This window comes from Corythoichthys intestinalis, chromosome 11, assembly GCF_030265065.1.
Source record: "Corythoichthys intestinalis isolate RoL2023-P3 chromosome 11, ASM3026506v1, whole genome shotgun sequence".
In the NCBI taxonomy this organism is placed as follows: domain Eukaryota; kingdom Metazoa; phylum Chordata; class Actinopteri; order Syngnathiformes; family Syngnathidae; genus Corythoichthys; species Corythoichthys intestinalis.
The window spans coordinates 52,113,624-52,141,235 of record NC_080405.1 but is presented as its reverse complement, the minus strand read 5'-3'; the positions used below and the strand labels follow the sequence as shown (position 1 = coordinate 52,141,235).

Below are 27,612 nucleotides of genomic sequence, written 5' to 3'. Positions count from 1 at the left end.
GAGGAGGATCAAGCCTGCTGACTCTCCACAATAGTCTTAACTCAACCTCTCACACACAACACTAACATGGCGTGCATCGGCCTGGAACCCCCCAACCCCACACAGTCACACCTGAGCCTCCCTCAATAGACGCCATTCAGCTGGCTGACAAGCGAGGACAATGAAAGAAATGGAGGACGTGTCTGAGCGCATCAATCTGCCTCCGCCATCATCTTTTCCTTCCTGCCATGACTTCAGGTGATATCATGTTTCTATTTGTACTTTTACTCTTTGCCTTCACTTGTATGACTGTGGTCCCGCACACAAATAAAAGTTACAAGGCCTCATTTGAAGTGTCGCAACCGCTGAACTGTATTTATTATTCATTTAATTCCAGTTTTTCAGAGCATAGAACCGTTTAAAAAAAAAGAAAAAAAAAAAACGGGCACAAAAAGAAACCATAAGCATGCAGTTGGCTGTGCATGCACCTGCTTTTAGGGACGAGGGTGCAACTGGAAGGACTGGGAAGGTTGGCAGAAAGGTGAATTCCAGGTGGACGGCCGTCCAAATGACAAGTTGGGTGTCACCGGTGTTCTCTGGCTACGACTAAAAGGGTAAATGTTCAATGAGAGCACTACATCGCTAAAATATACAGTGCTAGCCAAAAGTATTGGTACCACTGCAATTCTCCCAGAAAATGATTGCAATTACAAATGCTTTGGTAGTTATATCTTCATTTATTTTGCTAGCAATGAAAACACACAAAAGAGAATGAAAAAAAAAAATCTTATCATTTTAAACAAAACTCAAAAAATGGGCCAGCCAAAAGCATTGGCACGCTTTAAAGAATCATGTTATGCTCCTCTAATTTGTGTGATTAACAGTAGAGCTGGGAATCTTTGGGCACCTAACGATTCGATTACGATTACGATTACGATTCAGAGGCTCCGATTCGATTCTAAAACGATTATTGATGCACCCCCCTCCTTTTTTTTTTTTTTTTTTTTAAATGTTTTGTACATTAGTTCCAAAATTGTTCAAAAATACTCTCAGGCTAAACCAAACTACTATTTCAGTATCAAGTTAACATATAGCAGTAAACAAATATACAAAAATAACAGTAAATAAAAAACTCCAGTCCCCATTCTGTATCAGCAGCTTTAAACTACATTCAATTAATTTAATGTTGTGAATCAACCGTTAAAGTTGTTAAAATTGCTCCCGTTAATCCATAATTTCCCTTTTGTCTACTTTCGACATGTGAAAGTTTTAAAACTATTTTAAAGATAGATTCAAGTCAATATTTTACCGATTTAGGAGTATTTTAGATAAAAAGTTAATTAGGTTTGCTTGGAAGGTTCGCTACAACAGCCTTGCAGGGAAGTGCACTGCTTTAAGATGGTGGCCGTTTACTACGTCCGCATCTAGCTTTTTGTAGATGTGCTGCTAACGCTACCGCTACCGTAATGCATCTAGTCCTATATAAATGATATCTACCGTAACATTATGTGGATGACTTACTTTGTAGCAGCTTTTCAGCAGCAGTCAGGTATGTTGTTGTGTTTTTTTATCTCGTGGCATGAGTTGAGCTAGAGCCGCGAGTTGAGCATTGGCATTACCCGAGGGGCCGGGTAATGAGAAGCATGGTGTTTAGCTACTCTCGCTCCGTTGCTCATTGACCGCGCGGCGCGCTGAGTGTGTTGTACTTCCGCTTTACTTGGCATATTTCAATAATCGGAATTTGGATGTTTGTGAATCGTTCTCGAATCTTCCACGGCCGAATCGCGAATAAGATTCGGAAATTTTGCATACCTCTAATTAACAGCACCTGTTGCTTACCTGTGGCACTAACAGGTGGCGGCAATAACTAAATCACACGTGCAGCCAGTTAAAATGAATTAAAGTTGACTCAACCTCTGTCCAGTGTCTTTGTGTGTACCACATTGAGCATGGGTAAAAGAAAGACGACCAAAGAACTGTCTGAGGACTTGAGAAGCAAAATTGTGAGGAAGCATGGGCAATCTCAAGGCTAAAAGTCCATGTTCAAAGACCTGAATGTTCCTGTGTCTACCGTGCGCAGTGTCATCAATAAGTGTAAAGCCCATGGCACTGTGGCTAACCTCCCAAGATGTGCACGTAAAAGAAAAATTGACGAGGGATTTCAACGAAAGATTGCGCGGATGGTGGATAAAGAATCTCGACTGACATCCAAACAAGTTCAAGCTGTCCTACAGGACAACAGTGTCAACCCGTACTATCCGTCGGTGTCTGAATAAAAAGGGACTTTATAGTAAGATAACCAGGAAGCCCCCACTTCTGACCCAGAGACATAAAAAAGCCAGGCTGGAGTTTGCCAAAACTTTCAAGAGAAAGCCAAAAACGTTTTGGAAGAATGTTCGCTGGTCAGATGAGAAAAAAGTAGAGGTTTTTGGAAAAAGGCATCAACATAGAGTTTACAGGAAAAAAAACGAGGCCTTCAAAGAAAAGAACATGGTCCCCACAGTCAAACATGGAGGAGGTTCCCTGATGTTTTGGGGTTGCTTTGTTACCTCTGGCACTGGACTGCTTGACCGTGTGCATGGCATTATGAAGTCTGAAGACTACCAACAAATTTTGCAGCATAATGTAGGGCCCAGTGTGAGAAAGCCGGGTCTCCCCCAGAGATCATGGGTCTTCCAGCAGGACAATGACCCAAAACACATTTCAAAAAGCACTAGAAAATGGTTTGAGAGAAAGCACGTGAGACTTCTAAAGTGGCCAGCAATGAGTCCAGACCTGAATCCCATAGAAAACCTCTGGAGAGATCTGAAAATGGCAGTTTGGAGAAGGCAACCTTCAAAACTCAGAGACCTGGAGCAGTTGGCCAAAGAAGAATGGGCTAACATACCAGCAGAGCACTGTAAGAATCTTATTGATGGATACCGGAAGCGGTTGTTCAGTTATTTTGTCTAAAGGTTGTGCTACCAAGCATTAGGCTGAGGGCGCCAATACTTTGTCCGGGCCATTTTTGGAGTTTTGTGTAAAATGATAATTATTTTTTTAAAAAAATTTTAAATTCTCTTTTGTGATTTTTCATTGCAAGCAAAAGAAATGAAGACATTACTACCAAACTTTTTGTAATTGCAATCATTTTCTTGGAGAAATTGAGCATTATCTGACAGAATTTCAGGGGTGCCAATACTTTTGTCCAGCTCTGTATGTAAAACAAAGTAAAGTAGAAGTGGTCACCTGACTGTGGTCGAGAATACGGGGTAGTTGGTCGTTTGGCTGGACCTCCTCTGTGGCATTAAGCCTGCTAAGAAAACCAGCAAACACTCAAAATATATTCATTTACATTACATATTCGAATCATGTAGCTAACTGAAGTATCACCAAGTGCTCATTATATGCTAAAATTAGGCCTAAATTGCACTATAGGAACGCTATGGCGAATGCACAGAGTGGGAACTATCAAATGCATTATTACTAACACTTGAAGTGTATTTACTTTATATTTTCAAATCAGGTTTAGCTCTAGCCCTAGGCTGAAGTCACTGAGACACTGAGTGAGTATTTACTTTTGCATTATTTCAAGAAATACTTTTTCAGTTTTGGAACGATTTGCACATTTTATTTTAGCCAATATAAAAATATATGTTATGTGGGAGTGTCTGTTCACTGGTAAAGGTTTACAGTTAAATGTGTGTAATCCAACATTCAAAATAGTCTTATTTTTATTAGGGCTGTCAAAATTATCGCGTTAACGGGCGTTAATGAATTTTTAAAATTAATCACGTTAAAATATTTGACGCAATTAACGCATGCACTGAATGAGCCGCTCTCGCATTGCCTCAAACAGATTTCAATGAGGCCGTTTATGGACATTAAGAGAAGAGAATGCCACCGGCCGCTTGGGGGCAGCGCAGCGCCGTTCTATACTAATGTTATTCCTTCTATTAGTGGGAGAATTAGTAGTTGTGAGACGTTTATGCTGTTGCTTTGTGCTCCACACATATTTCGGTAAGTTTGCTTTCTTTTAGTGGCAATTATGTGTCTCTTGTTGTATTTTGGGTAAGATATGCTCAGAGATATATCTGTTATAAAGGCGAGTGGACACAGGCGTTCTTTGGGCTGCGCCGTTTATTGGCATACGCTTCTGCAACTCCTTCACAACAAACAGAAGTATCATTTAGTGAAAGCACAACAAAATTAATATTGCTATCTCTCAAAAAAAAAAAATAATGATCACAAAAAAGAAAAGCACTTCAGTCTGTATTAATGAGGCCCTATTCTCACACAGCTAAACAACAATGCAAAGTGAACTGGCATTACTCAGAGTTTGGTCACTCAATTCTTATTATTGTTATTTTTATTCTTATTATTATATTAACTCTACTTTTGATTGAAAATTGTACAAATTTTATTAAAACGGAAATATGAAGAGGGGTTTTAATATAAAATTACTATAACTTGTAACTATAACATTTATCTTTTAGGAACTACAAGTCTTACTATCCATGGATCACTTAAACAGAAAGAATGTTAATAATGCCATTTGTGGATTTATTGTTATAATAAACAAATACAGCACTTATGTAAAGTATGTTGTATGTATATATCCGTCTTGTGGCTTATCTTTCCATTCCGACAATAATTTACAGAAAAATATGGAGTATTTTAGAGATGGTTTGAATTGCGATTAATTGCGATTAATTAATTTTTAAGCTGTAATTAACTCGATTAAAAATTTTAATCGTTTGACAGCCCTAATTTTTAAAAAAAAAGTGCTACCTGACTTTAACTGTTACTACCTCAGTTGATCCTTACGAAAAGGGGTATGTCAGGCGCGCTGAAAGTCACTCACAGCAGGGGGTGCTGAGGATCTTTTTTTAGTGTTTCCCATCCAAAAACAGTCATTTCAGTCTAAATTTATGATGCTCGCATGTTTTCTCCATACAAAACGTGGACAATGGCAGTACACACACATGCTGGATAGTTTACGTACTACTAGGCTACTACAAAGACAGCTTACTATTTTACCTACAGTGTGTGTTGGAGTTTTTGTATTGGAAATAAAAGTGCCCTTGTATTTTAAGGCAAATCAGTGCAGCTAGATGGCACAATGACACACAAACACATTTGAAAACTAAAAAACCCCAGTAAGAGTCAGTTTCACAACACTAAAAAAAAATTCCACATGAATATCCAACAGTGCTCTGCAATGCGGCAGCTCAACAGCAACGACAAACAATATTGTGGCTAGAATGCAAGCATGCCTTACCAATTTGACGACACCAAAGGACAGTCATCTTCATTTTCAAGCTCGAATTTTAGAAAATTTCACAGTTTTTGTAAAGAAAAAATCGATAATTCGTTTTTGTGCCATGTTAACGCCTTATATGTCAACAGTGAACTTTTCCAATAGCGCCTTATTCAACGTGACCCGGTAGCAAGCAAGGTGTCAGGTGGTGACCAAAAATAAACTTTTTCAAAATATACTTGAATTTAATCCCTAAAGTTAAATACTGTATTATTTCAATGTTTTACACTTAATTTTTTTTTTTTTTTTTTAACAGGAACAGGAGATGTACTTACCCATGCGTCCATCATGTGGAGGAATGATGCGTGACAAACCGGGGACATTGATAGGCTGGCTCTGGCTCTGGCGCTGACGCACACGGTGACAAATAATCAGCATGTGCCTCACAAAACTCAAGCCTCACAAATGAAGACTTACTGGTTGTAAGAAACTTGGCGGTTCATCTGCTACCACGTTGCCATGACTACATGATATGAGAAAAAAAATAGAAAAACAATAAACAATAAAAGGCTAGGGGTTGACAATACAGGTAGTCCCCGAGTAACGACGTAGTCCACTGGTTTGCCATTTTGTCTCCAGTTGTTTTTTGTTTTTTTTGTCATGTAAACAGTACATTATTGTACCTCACAGTATCTTTTTTTTTTTAGTTTATTAATATGATGTGGTCAGTCCCCACTAAACGTAACGTTGTTAAGCTTGACAGACAGCAAACAAGGCGATCGTGGTTTCTGAAGCTTTTGACTTCCTACATTTTTGCCAATTTGTAAAGCTGTAACTTATATATGTACACTTATGCTCAAAACGACAAACATTTTAAAAATAAAACACTTGACACAAAACAATTGGTGCTCAAACGATCATTTAATCTCTAAATGTAAATTTAGTAGATAAAATTACCCTTATTTAACCTAACAAAAGTCCGCTAGCTTAAATGCTACGAATGCCAATATATGTACAATAGCGTACCGCACGAATGCTATTTTTAGACCGCAAGGCTGCGTGACATCACCATCGGGGTTCAACATAGAAGCGCCCTCGCATACAACCCATTTTAGTACTGCTTGTTTTCTTCCGGTAATCTTTCAAAAAACAACATGCCGAGAAACACTGCTACTATGGAACTTGTAGAAACGACACTAGGCATTACGCCATATGAAGGATGTTTTCTTCATATGTTTCCCGAAGCCAAAAAAGAGGGAAAAATGTGAACAATGGATCAACTTTTGCGGACGTCCAAAAAACCAGTTTAATGCCAGCAAGGTAAAGCCATTCACCTTCATATGCAGTTAACATTTTGTTAGGGGCCATGGTTATTTTGATATTTTTAAATTATTTTTTAGCGTGGCGTTTTGCTGTGTTGCTTCCATGTGACAATGAATGACCTGAAAAAAATTGTATCTGACTGCCACTGTTGTTACCTTTTCTGCTGTAAAAAAACAACTTTAGTAAGGGGGAAGTGTAAGTAATTATAGAATTAAGATTTGTTATTAATGAAAAAATTAAAAGTGTTCGTTGGCTGTCACTTAGTAGCATTTGTGATCGCTACACAAAAATAGCAATATAAATTACCCCCAAGAACGGTCAGAGGCGTAAGACAACCAGAGAATATAATGTATAAGAAAGGGCATATGGTGGTAAAGGATAGCTTGTTGAATTAGGAGAATGTCATCGTCAGTGGCGTGAGGCAATATACACGAGAAAAAGGTGTCGATAAAAAACACTACCTCTGGATCAGGTCGGCTCTTTTTCCCGTCTTTTTGAACCCTCGACGCTGAAGCCATCTCTTTAACTGAACATTTTTATGTTCTTCCACATCTTTAGCAGGGAATTTTGCACCAGGGACATCATTTTTGGACAGAATTGGTAGGTTTAGCTCAGTAAGCATTTCCTTCGTACACTATTTACATGCATCTAGCATGAGGGACAAACGCGAGTTTGACCCCATCTTGCAACAGTTGCTAACGTCATGAATATCAATAAGTAAAAGTGACGTGTTAGGTGCGGTACGCTACTCTCAAAGCAAATCGCTCACACACAACACCCAACGCTGCCACCAGAGGGCAGTGTATCCTCCATTATTACACAAAATACAGTACAATACAGTTGGACTTTTTGGATAGTTAAAGGGTTCGTTCTGACTTACGTGCAAATTTGCGTTACGTCGCCAGCGTAGGAACGGAACTCCTTCGTAACCCAGGGAGCCCATATATATATATATATATATATATATATATATATATATATATATATATATATATATATATATACATATGGTGATATTTTGCAATACTTTGTATTGTGATAGATTATCGATATGATCAAGCCAAAAATCGATATATCATTTTAAAAAGATTTCACTGTTTAAAAAAGTAACTACTGTATATTTCGGACCATAAGGCTGGGGGTGTGATACTCTGAAGCGACTTATGTGTGAAATTATTAACACATTATTATATCATTTCACATGTTATTTTGGTGTTTTGGAGTGACACTGATGGTTTGGTAAACTTGTTAGCATGGTCTTTATGCTATAGTTATCTGAATAACTCCTAATAGCTATGTAACGTTAACGTACTAGTCAAGCTCGCAATTCGTTGTTCATGCATCATGTAACATTATCATCCTGTGCACTTTTTCAGCATGTTGTTCGCTATTGTATTTTTTTTGTTTTAAATTACCTTTCAAGATGACATATCTGTTCTATGTGTTGGATTTTATCAAGTAAACTTCCCCCAAAAATGCGACTTATACTGCGGTGTGACTTATATGTGTTTTTTTCCTCTTCGTTGCGCATTTTTGGGCTGGTGCGACTTATACTCAGGTGCGACTTATAGTCCGAAAAATACGGTAATAGGTTGCTATCAAAATTTAAAACTAGAATAGTGTCTATGTTAACTCATTGGCGGACACTAATGCTATATACGTCCAATTCATTTTGACGAATGAACGAACGTTCCAGTCGAAACGAAATGGACGTCTAGTAGAGGTGTGAATCTTTGGGCACCTAACGATTCGATTACGATTCAGAGGCTCCGATTTGATTAAAAATCGATTATTGATGCACCACAAACCACCCATCATCCCCCCTCCCCCCCGCTTTAAATTTTTTGTACACTCGTTCCAAAATTGTTCAAAAATCCTCTCAGGCTAAACAAACTACTATTTCAGTATCAAGTTAACTGTTAAAAACAGTAAATAAAATACTCAAGTCCCCATTCTGTATCGGCAGCTTTAAACTACATTCAATTAATTTAATGTTATGAATCAACCGTTAAAGTTGTTAAAATTGCTCCCGTTATTCCATAATTTCCCTTCTGTCTACTTTCGATGTGAAAGTTTTAAAACTGTTTCATCATTTAAAGATAGATTCAAGTCAAGATTTTGCCGTTTTTTTTTTTTTTTTTTTTGTAGATTAAAAAGTAATTAGGTTCGCTACAACAGCGCCTTCTAGAGAAGTCTACTGCTTTAAGATGGCGCCTGTTTACTAGGGCGGGAAAGTCTTTCGTCATTTCGCATCTAGTTCTTGGTATATTATCTAACACGGCTGTCGTCTGTCATTTCACATCTAGTTCTAGATATATGTGATATCTACCATAGCCGTATGTTGCCGTATGTTTGTAGCAAGTTAGCAACTAGCAACTGGGCGCTGTTTGTAGCGGCTGACGGCCGCAGTCAGGTGTTTTTTTTTTTTTTTTTTTTTTTTTTTTATCTAGCCGCATGAGTTGAACATATTTACTCTCGGTCCGTTCCTCATTGCGTCCTGAAGACCGCGCTGACTGTGTTTTATTTCCGCTTTACCTGGTATAATTCAATAATCAGAATTTGGATGTTTATGAATCGTTCTCGAATCTCCCACGGCCGAACCGCGAATAATCTAAGAATCGGAAATTTCGCACACCTCTAACGTCTAGCACTGTCAATTGCACTCAAACATGAGGTTTCAAAGCCAGTCCTCCCAGTAAAACAAATTAGATGATTAGCGCCATTAATGGCAGGCAATGAGTTAACATCAACACTATTCTAATGGAAAATTGAAGTCAAGTTTATTAAACAGTGACATTCTTTTATATTGTCACACCCCTAATAGCTATAATATCTGCCATTGGTCACGGATGAAGTTTTCGCTTTGGCGCAAGAAACCTCAAGTCATGCAGGATAAAATAACATTTGCGCTGTTAAAACCCGGGCGGCCAGTGGAGGCCTGAGTCGTTGAGGTCCTGGTAACCCAATAGGGATTGGCGATTAAATCCAAGCAAAGCTGCGCTTGTTCAGGTGTGTGTGTGCAGATAGCTGCAGGGCAGAGCAAAGATCTACAGTGGCTAAAGTTAACATAAGACTCCAGGCTGAAGGTAGGAGTGTGTGTGCGCTGTCAAAGTGGGATCATGGCACTCACATGTTGCTTGATGAGGAATGTCTGGAGAGCACTGGGGTAGAGTTAAACGGGAACTGCCGGACTGAAGGAAAAGTGGAACAATGACACACATTACTTACAGTAATTTTTTAGGCTATAAGACACTACTTTTTTCCTCTGTTTTGAATTTATTTGATTTAAAGTCTAATGCGGCTTATAAATGGGTTTTTACAGGCTGATGAGCTGTATGTCTTTAGTGGGGTTGTCAAAAGAATCGAAAAGTATCAAAGTATCGATAAGGAAATGTATCTGGATACAATATTTGATGGCAAAACTATCGATACTCATTTAATGGTTTTTGCATGACCACAGGCCACCAAAATTTTGTGGTCAAGGGGTAAATTTGACTTTGCACTATTGTTGATAGGATATTTTTGCATTTTCCTCGTTAACTCACTGGCTGCCATTGAAGGCGGTAGACGTCCAATCCATTTGAAGTGGGAGGGTGGCAGTGAATTAATGAACTTTAAATGGATTGAACGTCTACTAGTGATTAACTAATTTCAAGAGTTTTAATTCTAAAGAAACAAATGATTAGACGTCTATCACCGTCAATGGCACTGAAAGAGTTCATTATATGGGGCTTTGCCTTACTGGTATTTTGGCCCATTCCTCCATGCAGATCTCCTCTAGACCAGTGATGTTTTGGGGCTGTATTTGGGCAACACGGACTTGCAACTCCCTACACAGATTTTCTATGGGGTTGAGATCTGGAGACTGGCTAGGCCACTCCAGGACCTTGAAATGCTTCTTACAAAGCCACTCCTTTGTTGCTCTGGCTGTGTGTTTGGGATCATTGTCATGCTGAAAGACCCTGCCACGTCTCATCTTCCATGCCCTTCCATGCTGATGGAAGGAGATTTTCACTCAAAATCTCTCGATACATAACCCCATTCATTCTTTCCTTTAGACAGCTCAGTTGTTCTGGTCCCTTTGCAGAAAAACAGCCCCAAAGCATGATGTTTCCACCCCTATGCTTCACAGTGGGTATGGTGTTTTTCGGATGCAATTCAGTATTCTTTCTCCTCTAAACATGAAGCTGTGTTTCTACCAAAAAGTTCTATTTTGGTTTCATCTGACCATAACACATTCTCCCAGTCCTCTTCTGGATCATCCAAATGTTCTCTAGTGAACCGCAGACGGGCCTGGACGTGTACTGGCTTCAGCAGGGGGACACGTCTGGCAGTGCAGGATTTGAGTCCCTGGCGGCGTATTGTGTTACTGATTGTAGCCTTTGTAACTCTGGTCCCAGCTCTCTGTAGGTTATTCACTAGGTCCCCCCGTGTGGTTCTGGGATTTTTGCTCACCGTTCTTGTTATCATTTTAACGCTATGGAGTGAGATCGTGCATGGAGCCCCAGATCGAGGGAGATTATCAGTGGTCTTGTATGTCTTCCATTTTCTAATAATTGCTCCCACAGTTAATTTTCTTTACACCAAGCGTTTTACCTATTGCAGATTCAGTCTTCCCAGCCTGGTGCAGGTCTACAATTTTGTCTCTGGTGTCCTTCGACAGCTCTTTGGTCTTGGCCATAGTGGAGTTTGGAGTGTGACTGACTGAGGTTGTGGACAGGTGTATTTTGTACCGATAATGAGTTAAAACAGGTGCCATTAATACACGTAACAAGTGGCTTATCGTTAGAAGAAGTTAGACCTCTTTGATAGCCAGAAATATTGCTTGTTTGTAGGAGACCAAATATTTATTTTCCACTCTAATTTTGAAATAAATTCTTTAAAATCAAACAATGTGATTTTCTGTTTTTTTTTCTTTCTCCACATTCTGTCTCTCATGGTTGAGGTTTACCCATGTTGACAATTACAGGCCTCTCTAATCTTTTCAAGTAGGACAACTTGCACAATTGGTGGTTGACTAAATACTTATTTGCCCCACTGTACATGAACTACTTGGCACTCCGACATTATATTCAACCACATAGTCGCTTCCTGGTCACGTCCACTGTACAGCTTCTGCCTCTTTCCCCTGATTGGCCTTGAACAACAGATGACTGGGGAAGTGGTTGGAAAGTTGAGGTTTGTATGATGGTACTGCATGATGAATCAATGAATCAGGAAGTATTGTCTTGCTTGCAAGGCTACATTAATACTATTTTCTTGTCAAATTTGACGGGTGCGGCTTATAGTTGGATGTGCTTAGAGTTAAAAAATTACAGTTCCTCGTACAGTAAAAGGCCAACTTTACTCATGACAGCTGAAAGGGCATTTTCATCATCTGCGTAGGTACAACAAGTATCATCAAAATCTATGTGACTATGACTCATGGTTATGGTCTTTTTAAAAGTTAAAGGAGAGGTAGTGTCAGTTAAAAGGTTCACTTGCTAGCCAAATTTTACTGTGAATAACATGAAAAGAATTATCCAGGCTTGCCTACCATTTCTTCCGTGTGCACCTTGGGAGCCGTGGCCCATTGATGAGGCCTTTAAACTGGAAGCAGAATAGAGAATGTGGAAAAACAAACTCAATTCAAATACAAAATAAGTTAAATTTCTAGTTTTCGTTCAAGAAAACTCACAATTGCCCTTGTGCCAAACAATTAATCACCGGTCTGGGGTCACAATGTCCAGCATGACTTTGCCAGCTTTCACAATAAAAGTCATAAAGTGACCTCCACAATTACGTTCCTGTTTTTTTTTACGATTGTAAGGAAAGGATGATCCCCCGTGACGATGCCTGTCGAGATTATCAGTGTGGCGCACAAAGACGACACTGTAAGGCATTGCTGTACGTGCAAGGTCAATGGATGTAAAAATGAAGATGTAAAAAGGGCAGAAAAACACACATGGCTCGTGTTCATTCTGTAGATTTTGATGACGAATGGGTTACGAATCTGACGACGTTGAAAAAAAATAGGGTTAAATATCATTTGACAAAGAGTTTAATATATTGTTGTACTGTAATTAACTTTAAAGAGTCATGAAATTCTAGTTTTTTAATATTTCTGGCCGTTTCTGAGAACAATAGATAAGAAACCAACAGGTTGCTAACAAGCTTTTCCACTAGAATAGTGTTTCTGTTGCGTCTTTGTTCGTCCCTCCCATTCAAAATGAATAGGACGTCTAGCACTGTCAATGGCACTCAAACATAAGCATTAATAGCCAGTACTCCCAGTTTAAATGAATTGGATGTCAATCCTATCAGGAGGTACCCAGAGGATTCTGCCTCTGGTGTGAATGGTTGTTTATCTCCTTGTGCCCTGTGACTGGCTGGCAACCAAATCTGGTTGCAACCCGCCAACTGCCCATTCTTAGGCTCTGGCAACCCCCTTGTGAGGATAAGCAGAATGGAAAATGAATGAATGCATGACATCCTGCTATGTCGCGGGTCAAACTGACACTAATCCCAGTGGCCTAAATTTAACTCCCAAAATGATTGAAATTGTGAGTAATTGAGTATGTACAATCAAGAATAAGATTTCTCACACTCTAAATGCTTCAGGTCAAACTGACCCAACGACATTATTACTTCCTGATATACAAACGTCACAAGAGCTGTTTTTCTTTTTTTAAAGCACTTTTTTTTTTTTTACTCCTCAGCTATGTTTGTTTCTTAGTACGGGTCAATGTGACCCACTCATGAAACCCTCCGGTTTAATTAATTTCTCAGAAAAAGCAATAGCAATTTGAGTCGGCGTGACTCCTGAGCAAATATCTTTATCCAAAGTAAAAGTATTTTGAAAAATGTATCTAATAAATAAAGAGTTAAGTAATTTTTTTAAAGTAGAATTTCAGAACCATGTTCAACAATAAATGGGACAACAGTGACCCCGAGCGGTAGACAAGTGAACAACCTTAATACTGTAGTTGTATTGAATTCATTTTGTCTACTTATAGATTGGTCTGGGATAAAAGAAAAATTCAACTCAAGTGAACAACCTTTCAGACAAAAAAAACTTGTCCTCAGAAATCTGACTGAAATTGTGACCAAGTGACAAAAAATGCAATTTTATTTGTATTTCTTTTTATATGAATATCATTAAGGTGATAATAAGTACCTTTGAAGTGAATGTTTCAGTTCACTGATGTAGGCGTGCTGTTCTTTCAGTTGGCTATGATGAAGAAAAAAATAATTATTCAAGATATATGGCCATATACACTCACCGGCCACTTTATTAGGTGCACCTGTCCCACTGCTCGTTAACACTTAATTTCTAATCAGCCAATCACATGGCAGGAACTCAGTGCATTTAGGCATGTAGACATGGTTTAAGACAATCTCCTGCAGTTCAAACCGAGCGTCAGTATGGGGAAGAAAGGTGATTTGAGTGACTTTGAACGTGGCATGGTTGTTGGTGCCAGAAGGGCTGGTCTGAGTATTTCAGAAACTGCTAATCTACTGGGATTTTCACGCACAACCATCTCTAGGGTTTACAGAGAATGGTCCGAAAAAGAAATAATATCCAGTGAGCGGCAGTTCTGTGGGCGGAAATGCCTTGTTGATGTCAGAGGAGAATGGCCAGACTGGTTCGAGCTGATAGAAAGGCAACAGTGACTCAAATAGCCACCCGTTGCAACCAAGGTAGGCAGAAGAGCATCTCTGAACGCACAGTATGTCGAACTTTGAGGCAGATGGGCTCCAGCAGCAGAAGACCACGCCGGATGCCACTCCTTTCAGCTGAGAACAGGAAACTGAGGCTACAATTTGCACAAGTTCATCAAAATTGGACAATAGAAGATTGGAAAAACGTTGCCTGGTCTGATGAGTCTCGATTAAGGCTGCGACATTCGGATGGTAGGGTCAGAATTTGGCGTCAACAACATGAAACCATGGAACCATCCTGCCTTGTATCAACGGTTCAGGCTGGTGGTGGTTGTGTAATGGCATGGGGAATATTTTCTTGGCACTCTTTGGGCCCCTTGGTACCAATTGAGCATCTTTGGAATGCCACAGCCTACCTGAGTATTGTTGCTGACCATGTCCATCCCTTTATGACCACAATGTAACCAACTTCTGATGGCTACTTTCAGCAAGGTAATGCGCCATGTCATAAAGCTGGAATCATCTCAGACTGGTTTCTTGAACATGAAAATCAGTTCACTGTACTCAAATGGCCCCCACAGTCACCAGATCTAAATCCATTAGAGCATCGTTGGGATGTGGTGGAACGGGAGATTCGCATCATGGATGTGCAGCCGACAAATCTGCACCAACTGTGTGATGCCATCATGTCAATATCGACCAAACTCTCTGAGCAATGCTTCCAGCACCTTGTTGAATCTATGCCACGAAGAACTGAGGCAGTTCTGAAGGCAAAAGGGGGTCACACCCGTTACTAGCATGGTGTACCTAATAAAGTGGCCGGTGAGTATATATATATATATATATATATATATTTTTTTTTTTTAAATTAATCATGTTAGAATATTTGACGCAATTAAAGCACATGCCCCGCTCAAACAATAAAATGACAGTACAGTGTAATGTCAGCTTGTTACTTGTTTTGTGGTGTTTGGTACCCTCTGCTGGCACTTGGGTCCAACTAATTTTATGGGTTAGTACCATGAGTGAGCATGGTGTAATTATTGACATCTGAGCTACTAGTTTATTTTTTGATAGAAAATTTTACAAATTTTAATAAAACAAAAACATTAAGAGGGGTTTTAATATAAAATTTCTATAACTTGTACTAACATTTATCTTTCAAGAACTACAAGTCTTTCTATCCATAGATCGCTTTAAGAGAATGTTGATAATGTTAATGCCATCTTGTTGACTTATTGTTATAATAAACAAATACAGTACTTATATACCGTATGTTGAATGTATATATCCATCTTGTGTCTTCTCTTTCCATTCTAACAATAATTTACAGAAAAATATGGCATATTTTATAGAAGGTTTGAATTGCGATTAAATATGATTAATTAATTTTTAAGCTGTAATTAACTGGATTAAAGATTTTAATCGTTTGACAGCCCTAATATGTTTTTTTTTTTTTTCGGTTGTCGTGGAGTCAGTAGATCTGACTCACTTGGCCATCTGCTGATTTTCTTGCTTCATCTTAAGCCAGCCCTCCTCCAGTTTCTCATTCTGTTATTAAACAAAATAAATAAAAATAGGAGTTTGTCAGTGTTTATTTTATTACCGTATGTTGGCAAAGGAAGTTATTTCTCACCCTTTCCCGGTAGTGTGTGAGCAATCTTTTAGAATGTCTGGCCTGGAACCTTAGAACCTGAAGAGAGCAAACGGTAACCGGACGTCTATCGCCGTCAATTGCGGCCAATACAGTGTAAAAATGTCTTCATCACTCAATTCTGATTCCCTACAAATGACATGATCGGCCCGATTCCTGATCACGCGGTCGGATCAAGTAGATCCCTAAAAATAAATATTGAATACTAACCTTGCTTGTACAGTTATTAAAGTTTTCATTATTCAATTTCATTACATTATTTCTTCAGTGTAATACGCTGTCATGTACAGTCTGCCCTCCCCCAAATTACAGTTCAAAATAAGTTTTTCTTTGTACTCATTCATTGTGCAATCTTCCAATTTGCTAGCATCTAGGTTGCAAATAAAGTACTGTATGACCTGCATAGTAATTTGTATTTTAATAGTATTTTAAATGTGTTTTAATAGTTGAATAATTCCCGGTACTAAAATGGGATTGGTACGGGCACAGTCTAACCAAATATGAAATATTAGTACACGCTAACTAACAAATACAGGGGTTGGACAAAATAATGGAAACACTTAACATTTTGGCATCATAATCATTGAACGTAATTGTTAAACAATGGCATGAGAAACATTCTAATGGAGTTGAGCATTTAGTACTTCCAGCACAATTCTTAGACCTAAACATTATTGAGCATTTATGGTCTGTTTTAGAGATTGAAATACGACGTCGATTTCCACCGCCATTGTCTTTAAAAGAGTTGTAGGGGATTCTAACTGAAGAATGGAAACAATTCACAAGTTGTATGACTCAATACCTCGGAGAATTAAGGCTGTGACTGCCGCAAAAGGTGGTCCTACACCATATTAAATTAGGTTTTGTTGATTCTTTAAAGGTGTTTCCATGATTTTGTTCAACCCCTATATATTACCAAACAGAAGTAAAATAAGAATGAACAAACAAACTTTGACAATCTCTAATAAATGCTCGTTTGTCGTATGGTCAATGTCGAAGAACAGGGTCTTCACATCCGGGGGCGTCTGGGGAAAAAAAACAGACACACAAATTGTCTACAAACGCATATTTGTCGGTGTAATTTTACAACCTAATATTAGAGGTTAATTATGTACTAACTTTGTCAGAAAGAGCTGATATTTGACATTTCTCATTGCAGACCAGACACTTGCCTTGTTTACCTGGAGGTAATTAATTAAAAAATACAATGTTTTAGTGACGTTTCATGATTGTAATACATGAGAACGTCCAACAGATGTCTCTGTTTTACCAAACACTTAAGTAAAACCTCTGGAAACTTCCTCAAATAGTTCCCCGATGTATTTATTATTATTTTACCTTTGTAGGCGCACTTAGAACAAAATACGTGGCCGCACGACGTGATGGCCAGTCGAATTTGGGCTGAAGGGGGATGAAAACAGACATTGCAGCATACCCAGTTGGTCATGTTCGAGGGAGGCTCCTGTTGCAACGATAGCTGTAAGTTAGCATAAAAGCTAATACTACATGGCGATCGTGAATTAGCCAGTTCGCGTCACTTAAGTATAGAAATCTAAAATTATGTTGGCTTTTTAACGTTTTAAACAAACAAATCTTATTGATGAAACCATACTTACCTTTTAATCCGTATCTAATGTGAACTGTAGCGCTTATCCTGTCGCGTGTTTCACAGCTGATTGAAGGCCTGAAAGGTTGGTGGTCTTTCTTTCTCACAATTAGCTGTTAGCTTAAGATGCCAGCAATGCACTCGGACGGTTAAGTGTTAGCTTAGCTGTCAGCACAATAATAATGAGCAGGTATTTGCGTGTTTTAATTATGGAGAATCCACGGGTCAAATTTAGCTGCTTCTAATTGCTACTACAAAGAAAAACTTGGATTCATCAAGGTTTAGTCAAAAAAACGTACCCTTATATTTATCAAAATTGACAATTAAACCCCCCCCCCCCCCCCCCAGGAAAAAAAACAGCCTGTGTTATATAGATGTTTTTGAATACATACAGATACTAGCAATAAATTGTTTCTATAAGATAGTTGGGTCATTGGCCTATAAAACTACATAAATCTTAAGTTATCTGCCTATTTCTTAGAATGTGTATGTTAGCACTTTCCAAATGTGACAAAAACTGAGCTATTCAAAATAATCATCCTAGCGTGGAGTTTTTCCACCAAGAAAGGATGGATAAAGCGCCGGTTATGGTCTTTTTAAAGTTTTAAAGTTAACTTGTTTGCCAAATTTACTGTCAAGAACATAAAAAGAATTGTTATTCACAGTCCCCTCCCAGTCAAAATGAAAGGCGTACCGCACGTAATATGTCACTTTTGCTCATTAATATTCATGACGTTAGCAATTGTTGCTAGGCGGGTCAACCTCCCATTTGTCCATAATAGTAAATGCATGGAAATGGTGTACGAACGAGATGTTTACTGAGCCAAACCTACCAATTCTGTCCGAAAATGATGTCCCTGGTGCGAAATTCACTGGTTAAGATGTGGAAGAACATACAAATGTTCAGTTAAAGAGATGGCTTGCGTATCGTTGGCTGAAAAAGACGGGAAAAAGAGCCGACCTGATCTACAATTAGCTTTTTTATTGACACCTTTTTCTTCTGTGCATTGCCTTACATCACTGACAATGACATTCTCCTATTTCAACAATCTATCCTTTACCACCATATGCCCAGCCTTTCTTATATATTATATCCTCTGGTTGTCTTACGTCTTTGACCGTTCTTTGGGGGGGCAATTTACATTGGTATTTTTGTGTAGCGATCGCAAATGCTACTCAGTGACAGCCAACGAACACTTAATTTTTTCATCATTTTTCTCTATAATTTATTTACACTTCCCCCTTGCTAAAGTTTTTTTTTTTTTTTTACAACAGAAAAGGTAACAGTCAAATACCATTTTTTCCAGGTCATTCATTGTCAGAGAGAAGTAGCACGGCAAAATGCCACCCTGAAAAGTAAGTAAAAATATCAAAATGGTTTACCTCTGCGTCCTCTGTAGGACCATGGCCCCCAACAAAATGTTTACTGCATATGAAATGTGAATGACTTCACCTTGCTGGCGTAAAACTGGTCTTTTGGACGTCTGCGTAAGTTGATCCGTTCTTCACATTTTTTCCTCCGAGTTTTTGGTTTCGGGAAACATATGAAAAAAACATCCTTCATATTTCATAATGTCTAGAGTCGTTTCAATAAGTTCCAAAGCAGCAGTGTTTGATCGACATGTTCTTTTTTGAAAGAATACCGGAGAAAACAAGCAGAAATAACGTGGATTGTTTGCGTGTGCATGTCTATGATGACCCACTTCTGCGTTACGATGGCGACGTCACGGTCTAAAAATAGCATTCGTGCGGAATACTATTGGGCGTGTAGCGCCTCAATGGCACTCAAACATGAGCAATCAAAGGCAGTTTGTGAGGAAGAGACAATTTTTTGACAGATTGTCCTTGACAGTGCAAAAAATATTGTTTATTTTTTTCGTTCAGAAATACCTTGCTCTTTTTTTTAAATAGTTGAATCATAGAATATCCTAGATTGATTTCCTGACCCGTCTATCGATAATTGTTGTAACATATAGTGTGAGATCATTAATATCGTAAGTACTCTGAGGTTCCCATCCGTAACGTACATATTATGTTTCTCAGAATTGTTGCGATCCGACAAGCTTCAGACAAGCTTCTTAGCGATGAAGAAATCTTTGAGCCTCTTCATCTGCCAGAATCCGACCAGGATCAGGAGGGAGATCTGCACAACAGCCCACCAAAGCACTGTACTGTTTGTGTCCTCGCTGATTTGACGGAAGAGCTCCTCCTTTTCCTGTAGGTAACAACAACTTTATTTTTTTACTGGAGAAAACGTCCAATGTTTAATAGAAGACATTTGCATTATCGGTTAATTTGATCAATTGTGTCTCTACCAATATGAACTGCTTCCATATAACAACATAGCTGCAGCATGAGAAAAGAAGCTAATTTCCATGAGATGTCTGTGTTACCAATTTAGGATACAAAATATTGCATTTTATTTTTTCAATGACCCAGTCCTACCCTCTGGTAATCCTGCTGCTTGGTTATGTACACCATCTGATCGATGAGATGCTGCAGGCCGTATTCCAGCGTCTTCAAGTTATCTTTGGCTCTGTCATCTTTTGGATTCATGACGTGCTCGCCTATCTGAACATCCAAATGTAACTTCTGGCAAACACAAGAAAAACAATCAGTTTTCAGTAGTTTTAAAAAAAAAAAACTTTATAGGGCACTCATTTAACTCATTGGCTACCATTGACGGTGCTAGACATCTTTTATTTTTTAATTAAACCTGTCCCGTTCAGCATGTAGAATGGAAGTCTAAGTGTCTGGTTGGTCTGAACAGTTTTAATGTTTCACATTGAGAGTATGACATACTCCCATTGTGATCATTCAACATACCTCGTTTATTTTGACAAAGCAGTGAACAGGAAGGGGTTATGGGGGAACAGAAGAAAAGAGAAGAAACACAAGCAACTACAAAAAATACATCGAACGCCTACACTAACTATGAATATGTTGGCGCTATCGTCAGCTAGATGTATTTCCGGTTGACACCTGTTGACCAGGGAAACAAGAAGGGGTGGGGGAGTCTATAAGATAAGTGATTGTGAGGGGTGGAGTGTACACAAATCAGCTCTGTGATCAAGCACCCAGTAGTCGTGTGAATCCCTTGTGAGTGTAAGCCGGTCGGCAACCGACCCTACGCTGCCTCATCGCCAATCCCGGCACCGGGACCCCCCAACCGAGCGCGCCCAATCACATCCGGCTGTGCGCGAGCCCCACCCAACATGTGACAGCCACGCAGATGAGCGGGCGCCACCCCAGGGCCACGGCCCCCACCCAGCTATCCCGGGGGGGGGGGACAGCGCAGCCCATCCCTCCTCCTGCAGCCCAGCAAAGAGGCCATCGTCACCCCCCCCCCGGGGTCCAGGGTGGTCCCCCGGGCTACCCGCGCCCCAATCAACTGGCCTTCAGGTATGGGAAGAGGGGACGACCCCGCCAACAGGAGGGCAGTGGCAGCCGCCGCGGTCAGGAGAGGCGGACACAGACCAAGGTGACGGAGGCGCAACCCCCCCCCCCCACCCCAATCCACCCTCGGCCAGGAGGGGTGTGCGGTATGACACCAGGGAGCACCTCCCCGGTACCCGGTACAAAGGAGGCGCGGCTCCGGCCAGGCCGACCCGGGAGGTCAAGATTGGCTTATCATAGTATTATAATAATGCAAGTTTTGAAAAGCATGGATTTTGTGTATATGTTTCGAGGCCTCACCAGACGTTCTCCAGCAAAAACGGAGAACCTAGTCGAGTTGGTTTGGAAGCAGAGGAAGTGCTGACCAGATTCATGTGCCGTAAAGGTGAATTTAGCAAAGATGCCGTAGCGCTTGGTCATCAAAACCTAGTTGTCAAGCAGATTAGGAGCCAAAAGAATAATGCACGAATTGTTGAATGATCTTCAAACACATTAAAATGATACTTCCTTTACTGTACCTCATGGCTGGGGTCTCTGACCGTCAAAGTGACGCCGAGGTGAGGCGTGTGGGTGGACGACTTCAAATCCCAGGGCTGCAACAGGAAGTATCCTGAGGGTGAAAGAGACGCTCATCTGAGCCACATGCTGTAAGTCATCACGTTTTACAAGACACATTTATTCATCCTCTGAGGTTCGATGTCCGTTGTTTTTGGCTCATACTTTACCCCCTCCAGGACTTACCCGTCACCAGCACGTCCTCGGGAATCTCCTCGATGATGCATCGCTCTTCCTGCTCACCCAGATCAAAATACATGGCGGCAGCCAGCGTCAGGTAAGCCTGCAAGAATAGGCCGGCCCATCGCATCGTCATTGTCAGTCCGCTATGGCCTGTTAAATTAGAATTTGGCTCGGTAGGTCCAATAAAACAGGTCTATAAATGCAAAATGACTTTTCCAAAGACCACTGTGTGTCAATGCTGGAGGCTCCTGAGTGTGAGAAAGTCACAGGTGTCGGTCTGTGTGACGAGACTCTGGTCAAGTGGTATGACTGGTTCACTTTGGACCAATAGCAGCACAGAAACATTTGTTTATGACTATTGATTCCGGACTAGTTGTCACTTGTGAAATCAATACATGAAAACTTTAATGACACTATCTGCATTTCCATATCAAGTGACAGTGTTTACCATAATCAGTAGGGGCGGGAACCTCCGGGTACCTCCCGATAAAATTCCCCCAGATCTGTTGGAGTTTTGTAGCTGGCTTCTGGTGCTGTCAAAGCGGGTTGAAATGGTGGAAGGTACCGCTGAATATCCCCTCGGAGGTCGTTGAGTTCTTTGGCGGTGCTCCATTTGCTGGTACAAGTCGTTGAAATTTCCCCGGAAGATGTTGGAGGTTTGAAGCGGGCTTTTGTTGCTCTAAAAGTGGGTAAAAAAGCCCTTGGAGGTCCAGAAGGTGTTTGGCAAGAAAGAGTGCCCTATTTTCAGGTTAAAAAAGGTTAAAATTACCCTGGAGGTTGTGGAAGTTTAATAGGAGCGGCTTAAATGGTGCTTATTAGTTTTGTCATATGTCAATCTCGCACCAGAACTCAATTGTGCGCCTCGGATGAATGCCTGTGGGTATGTACAAAGCCCGAGTCATGTACAGTATGTCTTAGTGTGAAAAATACTCTCCTGCGGCTTAAAATGAAATTATGCATTTTCGTTTTTTTCATGAATACTTTTTCAATGCACTGAATCCGTGAAACGTGAACTGTGAAATAGCGAGATATTACTGTATCTTACAATATGCTGATAGAACAATTAGCGACACCGAATTAAACTAAAACATTCTAAGACAGGGTTTTTTCAACTTTTTTGAGTCAAGCACGTTTTTACTTTGGAAAAATCTCTTTCTAAATTACTTTCTGTGTAGTATATTTAATAATAGGATAATTTCTCAATATTTATACTTACCTAGTGTGAAACTTGAGCCTGTTTAGATGAACACCAAGCCGATATCCTGGCAGGAATCTTCTTCAACAGCTCTCAGTCTCTCTGTTTTTATTTTTTATAGCAGTTAGGCTTGAAAAGCCCAAAATTATCAGACGGGGGACTTAAGCAATGTCTTTAACTACCGTAATTTCCTGAATATAAGGCGCACCCGTGTAAATTGCGCACCCCAAATTTACTTGTAAAATCTAGGGGAAATTATTGTACCCGTTTATAATGCGCACCCTAATTTTAGCACCAATAAATAGAAGAATACAAGAAAACAGAGCTCGTGTACAGATACAGAATTGTCATTTTGCTGACTGGTGAAACACAGCACAAGCATAGCACATTAGTAGTTCAAAACATTACCATAAACTGACAATATTTACGGTAATAATATGATTTGACAACTTCTCCAACTTACAAGAATCTAGGAGAAAACAAAACAGATGTGACTTTTCTTTTAAAGGCTTCTGTATAACTTGCTCGTTTCATCATGATGAATAAATGTTTCTTCCATGGATTGATATGGTAAAATGAAAGTGAGAACATAAGTCGGAAATCCGTGAGAGCACATCGCTGTCGACACGACAGTAACAATAGGAACTATTGTTATTTGGGTTTGAGTTTCCCGAGGGACAGATATAGTTGACGGACACAGGAAGTCTGCGTGTTTACGTTTGTTATGGTCCGAGTTGCGGAGCTGCAATAAACGTTGACTCAAATGAGTTCAAAAAAACTAAATTCTGTGCTTTATGAAGAGTGAAAAAAGCAGAATTTAACACAGACGAAATCATTCGGCCGATTAGAGTGAAGTATTACCGAAACAAAATGGTGACGTCACGTACCTTAATGGTCGGCAACGGGTCGCCGCATATGTTTCTTCAACACAACGTGGCCGTGTCAATAAAAGAAAAAAAATCGGTTTATATATATATATATATATATATGGCGGAAAACACTCAGGTGACTTGAAGTTCCGCTCTGAGACCCCCAATTGAGCCAACTTTCAAAATTGTCCGATATGCATGTGTGATACATCATTGGAAGGCTTAAAATCTCAATTTTCTGGGGGAATAAAAATTTTGAACAGGAGGGCTTTTTTTTTATTTATTTTTTTAAAAAAAATTTTAAACAGCAAAACCCCATCTGGAGGCAAGAGCATTCGAGAGCAGAATTACAGACGGCATGACTTTAACGAGATATTATCAAGTGCCTACCTTGTTTTGATCCAAAAACTCCATGTAGCATGTATCACTGAGTGTCAAGACACAGCTGTGGATGGCCACAGCTGGATATTTGGGGGATTTTATGGGTGAAACATGGTAATTTAACAGGGGTCGGGATGCAGAAATCGCAGACATCAAAGAGTAGTCGAGAGTTTCTTTTTAGTATATTTACCCTTTTAAACTTTTTTTTCAATTTTTTTTTGTTTGGGTCGATTATTTATCATCTAAAATATCAGACAAAATGTGACAGTAACAAAAAAAATACAATTAAGCGATAGTTATGAGGCAGATATCCGTGACTTTTTTACAGACGCCAATTTTTTCATTGTGACGTCATTTGTTTTAAAAGTTTAAAATATGCGAGTGAATAATTTTTTAAAGTCGTTTTTGTTTTTTTAAACAAAATATTAGACATCAATTAATGATTCTAAGCAAAAAATGACAGACATTTTGAATAATAAATATAATTAATTACCTTGTTTTCATGACTGGGTTGAAACAAAAACAGTTGTGCGACGTCTGTAAACGGGGATTTCCAGGGTAAAACGGGCATATTAAAAATAGTTCGGGGGCTTAATGCGCCATGAATCTGCTATGGCAGCATATAGACATATTGTTCTGTCAAACACAACAGTTCTTTTGGCTTAAAATACAGCAGTTTCTTTTAAAGAGGAGTGCAAGGGCAGAAACTGCTTTTTCAGTCTTGTCTGTGTTTTCCGCCATATACAGTGGGGAGAACAAGTATTGGCAGTGTATCAAATACTTGTTCTCCCCACTCTATATTTCTGTCTCCATCCATGTACCCGTTTATGATGCGCACCATGATTTTACAAGTTGATTTTGGGGGAAAAAGTGCGCGTTATATTCGGGAAATAATGGTAAATCTGTGCCGAGCATCTCCCTGACAATGGCTTTGCAGGCAGGTAGTAATAATGTCTCTGCCACAGTGTGGGACTTTTTGGATTTAGCAACAAGTTCAGCAACAACGTAATTGGCTCTGAGGGCTTTCTCTCTTACCTTTGTAGTTTTTCTCAAAAAAGTTGCCTGTTTCTCTGTGTTTTCACAAAGGCAAACAAAATAGTCCATCGACTTGTATTGAAGCGAAGGGTGTTTTGTTTGCAGATGACGTTTAAGCTTGCTTGGCACCATGGCGCTGCTTGTGTGGCATTCAAGAACTGCCCGAATTTCTAGCCATCAGCCACCATGCTATCCTCGACAATGTGTTGGAATAAAACACAGGGGATTTATGGTGGTCACATATGTATAAAATGGAAAGGACACTTTCGTTTATATCGACACTTGACGGGTCTAATCAAATGATGTGCAGTAGATGTGCTGGGGTCCACATTGTCACATACAGCAAGGTGGCTGATGGGTCGAAATTCTTGAACGTGACACGAGCAATACCTCGCTCATCTGCACACAACCGAGAACTTTCTACCTACTCTTTCCTTCCTAATGCAACTTCGCTCGACGATGTAAAAAAAAACAAAACAAAAAAAACAATATTGGATAAAAAAATTCTCGCAGCACACCTGACGATCTCTCACGGCACACTGGTTGAAAACACTGTTCTAAGATACAACTATTAAGAGATAGAAACAAAACTTTTTGCAGACAATCTGAGGACCTGCTGTTAATGCTCACTTTTGAGTGCCGCTGAAGTTACTAGATGTCCCATGCAATTTGACTGGGACGTCTAGTGCCGTCAATGGCAGCCAATGAGTTAACATAGACGCTTTTCTAGTTGAAAATTTTTGTCTCGTGTCGAATTTTGGTAGCAACCTTTTGGCATAGAAAGTATTGCGATATATCACCATATTGATATATTGTCACACCCCTGATAATTAGCATGCACAGATACAAAAATTGCCCTCACATTTAGCGTGCAATGAATACAATCCACACTGTTTGACACAGCCGATGACTGACACACAGCATACTTCTGTTACTTGAGGTCATTTTTAATGTTAACACCCACGGCCCCACGGAGAATAGACTCCCCTCTCCAAGCATCTGCTAAAGTTGTCGTCATCTGCTCGCACTCAAGTCAAGTATCAGATCTCCGTGTCCTCCCACACCATGGTGCGAATGCTGAATCAATATACTTTTGGGGTCAGCTGTATTTAAGTAAGGTAAATTTGTCACTTCCAAAATCAGAAACCATTTTTTTTAAATGAGCCGATATACAGTATGTTTAATTAAGGTTTATGGTTATGGTTGTGATGTTCCTGGTTTTTGTATTAATTGTGGGCCTTGAATTCATTATCCAAATATCTTGTAAATCTCTGCAATTCCCTTCAAAGACAGAGAAGAACAGCTACCAGCATTTGATTATAGTGCTGCAACGATTAGTCGATTAGATCGAGTAATTCGATTAGAAAAAAATCTTCGATTAAAATTTTTCTACCTCGAGGATTAGATTAATTAGAGTGGCGTTGTAATGGTTTGTTTTTGAAAGTGTTTGGATTTACTTTTATTGATTTGGGTGGATACACTGCCCTCTAGTGGCAACAGTGAATATGACAAAACTCATTTAACATGGCTGAATCCAGCTGCTCCCTATTAAGACCAACATAAGGTTATAGGATTTTGTGTTAGCTAATGTTTTCTTTCATGCATTCGTAATTTAGTTTATAGGTATATTTAGCTGGGTTTTTTTTGTGTGGGAATATGTGTTTGAACAATTTGTTCAGAGCATTGTTAAAAAATGTTAGCATTTTTTAGCATTTAAGCTAGCAGACCTTTGCTATGCAAGTTAACCAATTGTTCTTTTGTTGTACTTAGATCCCGACTTTTTTTTCTTGGAGTGTTTGTGGCTAAACTCAGGTATTTTATTTTTAAATGAAAGTGCAATTCTGCATAGTTCGAAGAAACACTCTGGAACTTTATTTGGTATTGTATTGTAATGCTCTTTTTTAAAGTGCAATCTTAGCAGGCCTTTGTTTTAAATCTCCTAAAGATTAATCTGCACTGCATTAAATGTTCCAAATCCGATTACTTGATTATTCGAACTAACTGGTTGATAGATTAATCGACCACTAAAATAATTGATAGCTGCGACCACATTTGATTACGTTTACAAGGAATACAATCTTAGTCGATTGATACATTAGCTTGTTCTGCTAGCTCACATACTCCAAATATGATTTATCGTAATGTGTATTTTTATTCAATAATTCATTCATGTTTTCATAAATGTATTTTTTTTGTTTAAAAAAATAAGATTACATACGGAAAAACACCCAAAAAAGTTGTTTTGAAATCTAAACAAAGTGGATACTATTTTAAATGCTTCTTATCCCTGCATATTAGCTTCGGATGCTAGCTGAAATATTCCAGTTATACTGTTATTAATATTAAAGGAAATCTTTTTGTGGTATTGCTAACTAATGGTCTTAACAAATCAGATTACTGGTATGTTTGTCAACAAGAAACATAAAAGTGAGTCATCATTATCAAGTTTGCGACCATATTCCAAATACGTATTCTGTAATTTTCGGACTATAAGCTGCTACTTTTTTCCCCTCATTTTTGAATCCTGAGGCTTAAAGTCCAGTGCGGCTTATTTGT

General features: G+C 39.3%; 2 protein-coding genes and 1 long non-coding RNA gene across 6 annotated transcripts in view; 1 reads left to right on the top strand and 2 right to left on the bottom strand.

The window, feature by feature from the left end:
* Nucleotides 1–299: 299 nt before the first annotated feature.
* Nucleotides 300–17,521, bottom strand: LOC130924365 (probable E3 SUMO-protein ligase RNF212). 4 transcript variants are annotated; one of them, XM_057850892.1, is made up of 13 exons: nt 17,453–17,521; nt 17,175–17,298; nt 16,956–17,017; nt 16,787–16,861; nt 15,819–15,875; nt 15,675–15,733; nt 13,698–13,751; nt 12,078–12,130; nt 9,672–9,732; nt 5,696–5,741; nt 5,554–5,626; nt 3,208–3,274; nt 300–585 (listed from the first exon to the last, which is right to left on the bottom strand). In XM_057850892.1, the coding sequence occupies exons 2-13, from the start codon at nt 17,281–17,283 to the stop codon at nt 474–476; spliced, it is 828 nt and encodes a 275-aa protein (XP_057706875.1). In that variant the 5' UTR covers nt 17,284–17,298; nt 17,453–17,521; the 3' UTR covers nt 300–473. The 4 variants fall into 4 exon arrangements, with proteins under 4 accessions (XP_057706875.1, XP_057706877.1, XP_057706876.1 ...); XM_057850894.1 differs by having other exon boundaries at nt 3,208–3,271; XM_057850893.1 differs by having other exon boundaries at nt 17,175–17,521.
* Nucleotides 17,140–27,612, top strand: part of LOC130924368 (uncharacterized) — a 33,207-nt gene continuing 22,734 nt past the window's right edge. Inside the window, exons 1-5 of the long non-coding RNA XR_009064863.1 lie at nt 17,140–17,315; nt 18,750–18,798; nt 19,486–19,659; nt 21,132–21,485; nt 21,573–21,670. This is a non-coding gene — a long non-coding RNA (uncharacterized LOC130924368). The remainder of the gene's footprint in view (nt 17,316–18,749; nt 18,799–19,485; nt 19,660–21,131; nt 21,486–21,572; nt 21,671–27,612) is intronic.
* On the bottom strand, nt 19,504–21,757 carry si:ch211-255i20.3 (transmembrane emp24 domain-containing protein 11). The gene is made up of 5 exons (XM_057850897.1): nt 21,580–21,757; nt 21,357–21,448; nt 21,139–21,264; nt 19,888–20,034; nt 19,504–19,657 (listed from the first exon to the last, which is right to left on the bottom strand). The coding sequence occupies exons 1-5, from the start codon at nt 21,707–21,709 to the stop codon at nt 19,508–19,510; spliced, it is 645 nt and encodes a 214-aa protein (XP_057706880.1). The 5' UTR covers nt 21,710–21,757; the 3' UTR covers nt 19,504–19,507.

What these genes read in the sequence shown, in the direction of transcription:
- LOC130924365 (XM_057850893.1), bottom strand. Translation starts at nt 17,283, where the DNA reads ATGACCAACTGGGTATGCTGCAATGTCTGTTTTCATCCCCCTTCAGCC. An exon ending in ATTTATTAGAGATTGTCAAA is followed by an intron (nt 15,876 to 16,786) that starts GTTTGTTTGTTC and finishes TGCTCTCTTCAG; the next exon opens with GTTCTAAGGTTCCAGGCCAG. An exon ending in CATTCCTCATCAAGCAACAT is followed by an intron (nt 5,742 to 9,671) that starts GTGAGTGCCATG and finishes CATATCATGTAG; the next exon opens with TCATGGCAACGTGGTAGCAG.
- si:ch211-255i20.3 (XM_057850897.1), bottom strand. Translation starts at nt 21,709, where the DNA reads ATGACGATGCGATGGGCCGGCCTATTCTTGCAGGCTTACCTGACGCTG. An exon ending in CGAGGACGTGCTGGTGACGG is followed by an intron (nt 21,449 to 21,579) that starts GTAAGTCCTGGA and finishes TTTCACCCTCAG; the next exon opens with GATACTTCCTGTTGCAGCCC. An exon ending in TTTTTGCTGGAGAACGTCTG is followed by an intron (nt 20,035 to 21,138) that starts GTGAGGCCTCGA and finishes TGTGTTTGCCAG; the next exon opens with AAGTTACATTTGGATGTTCA.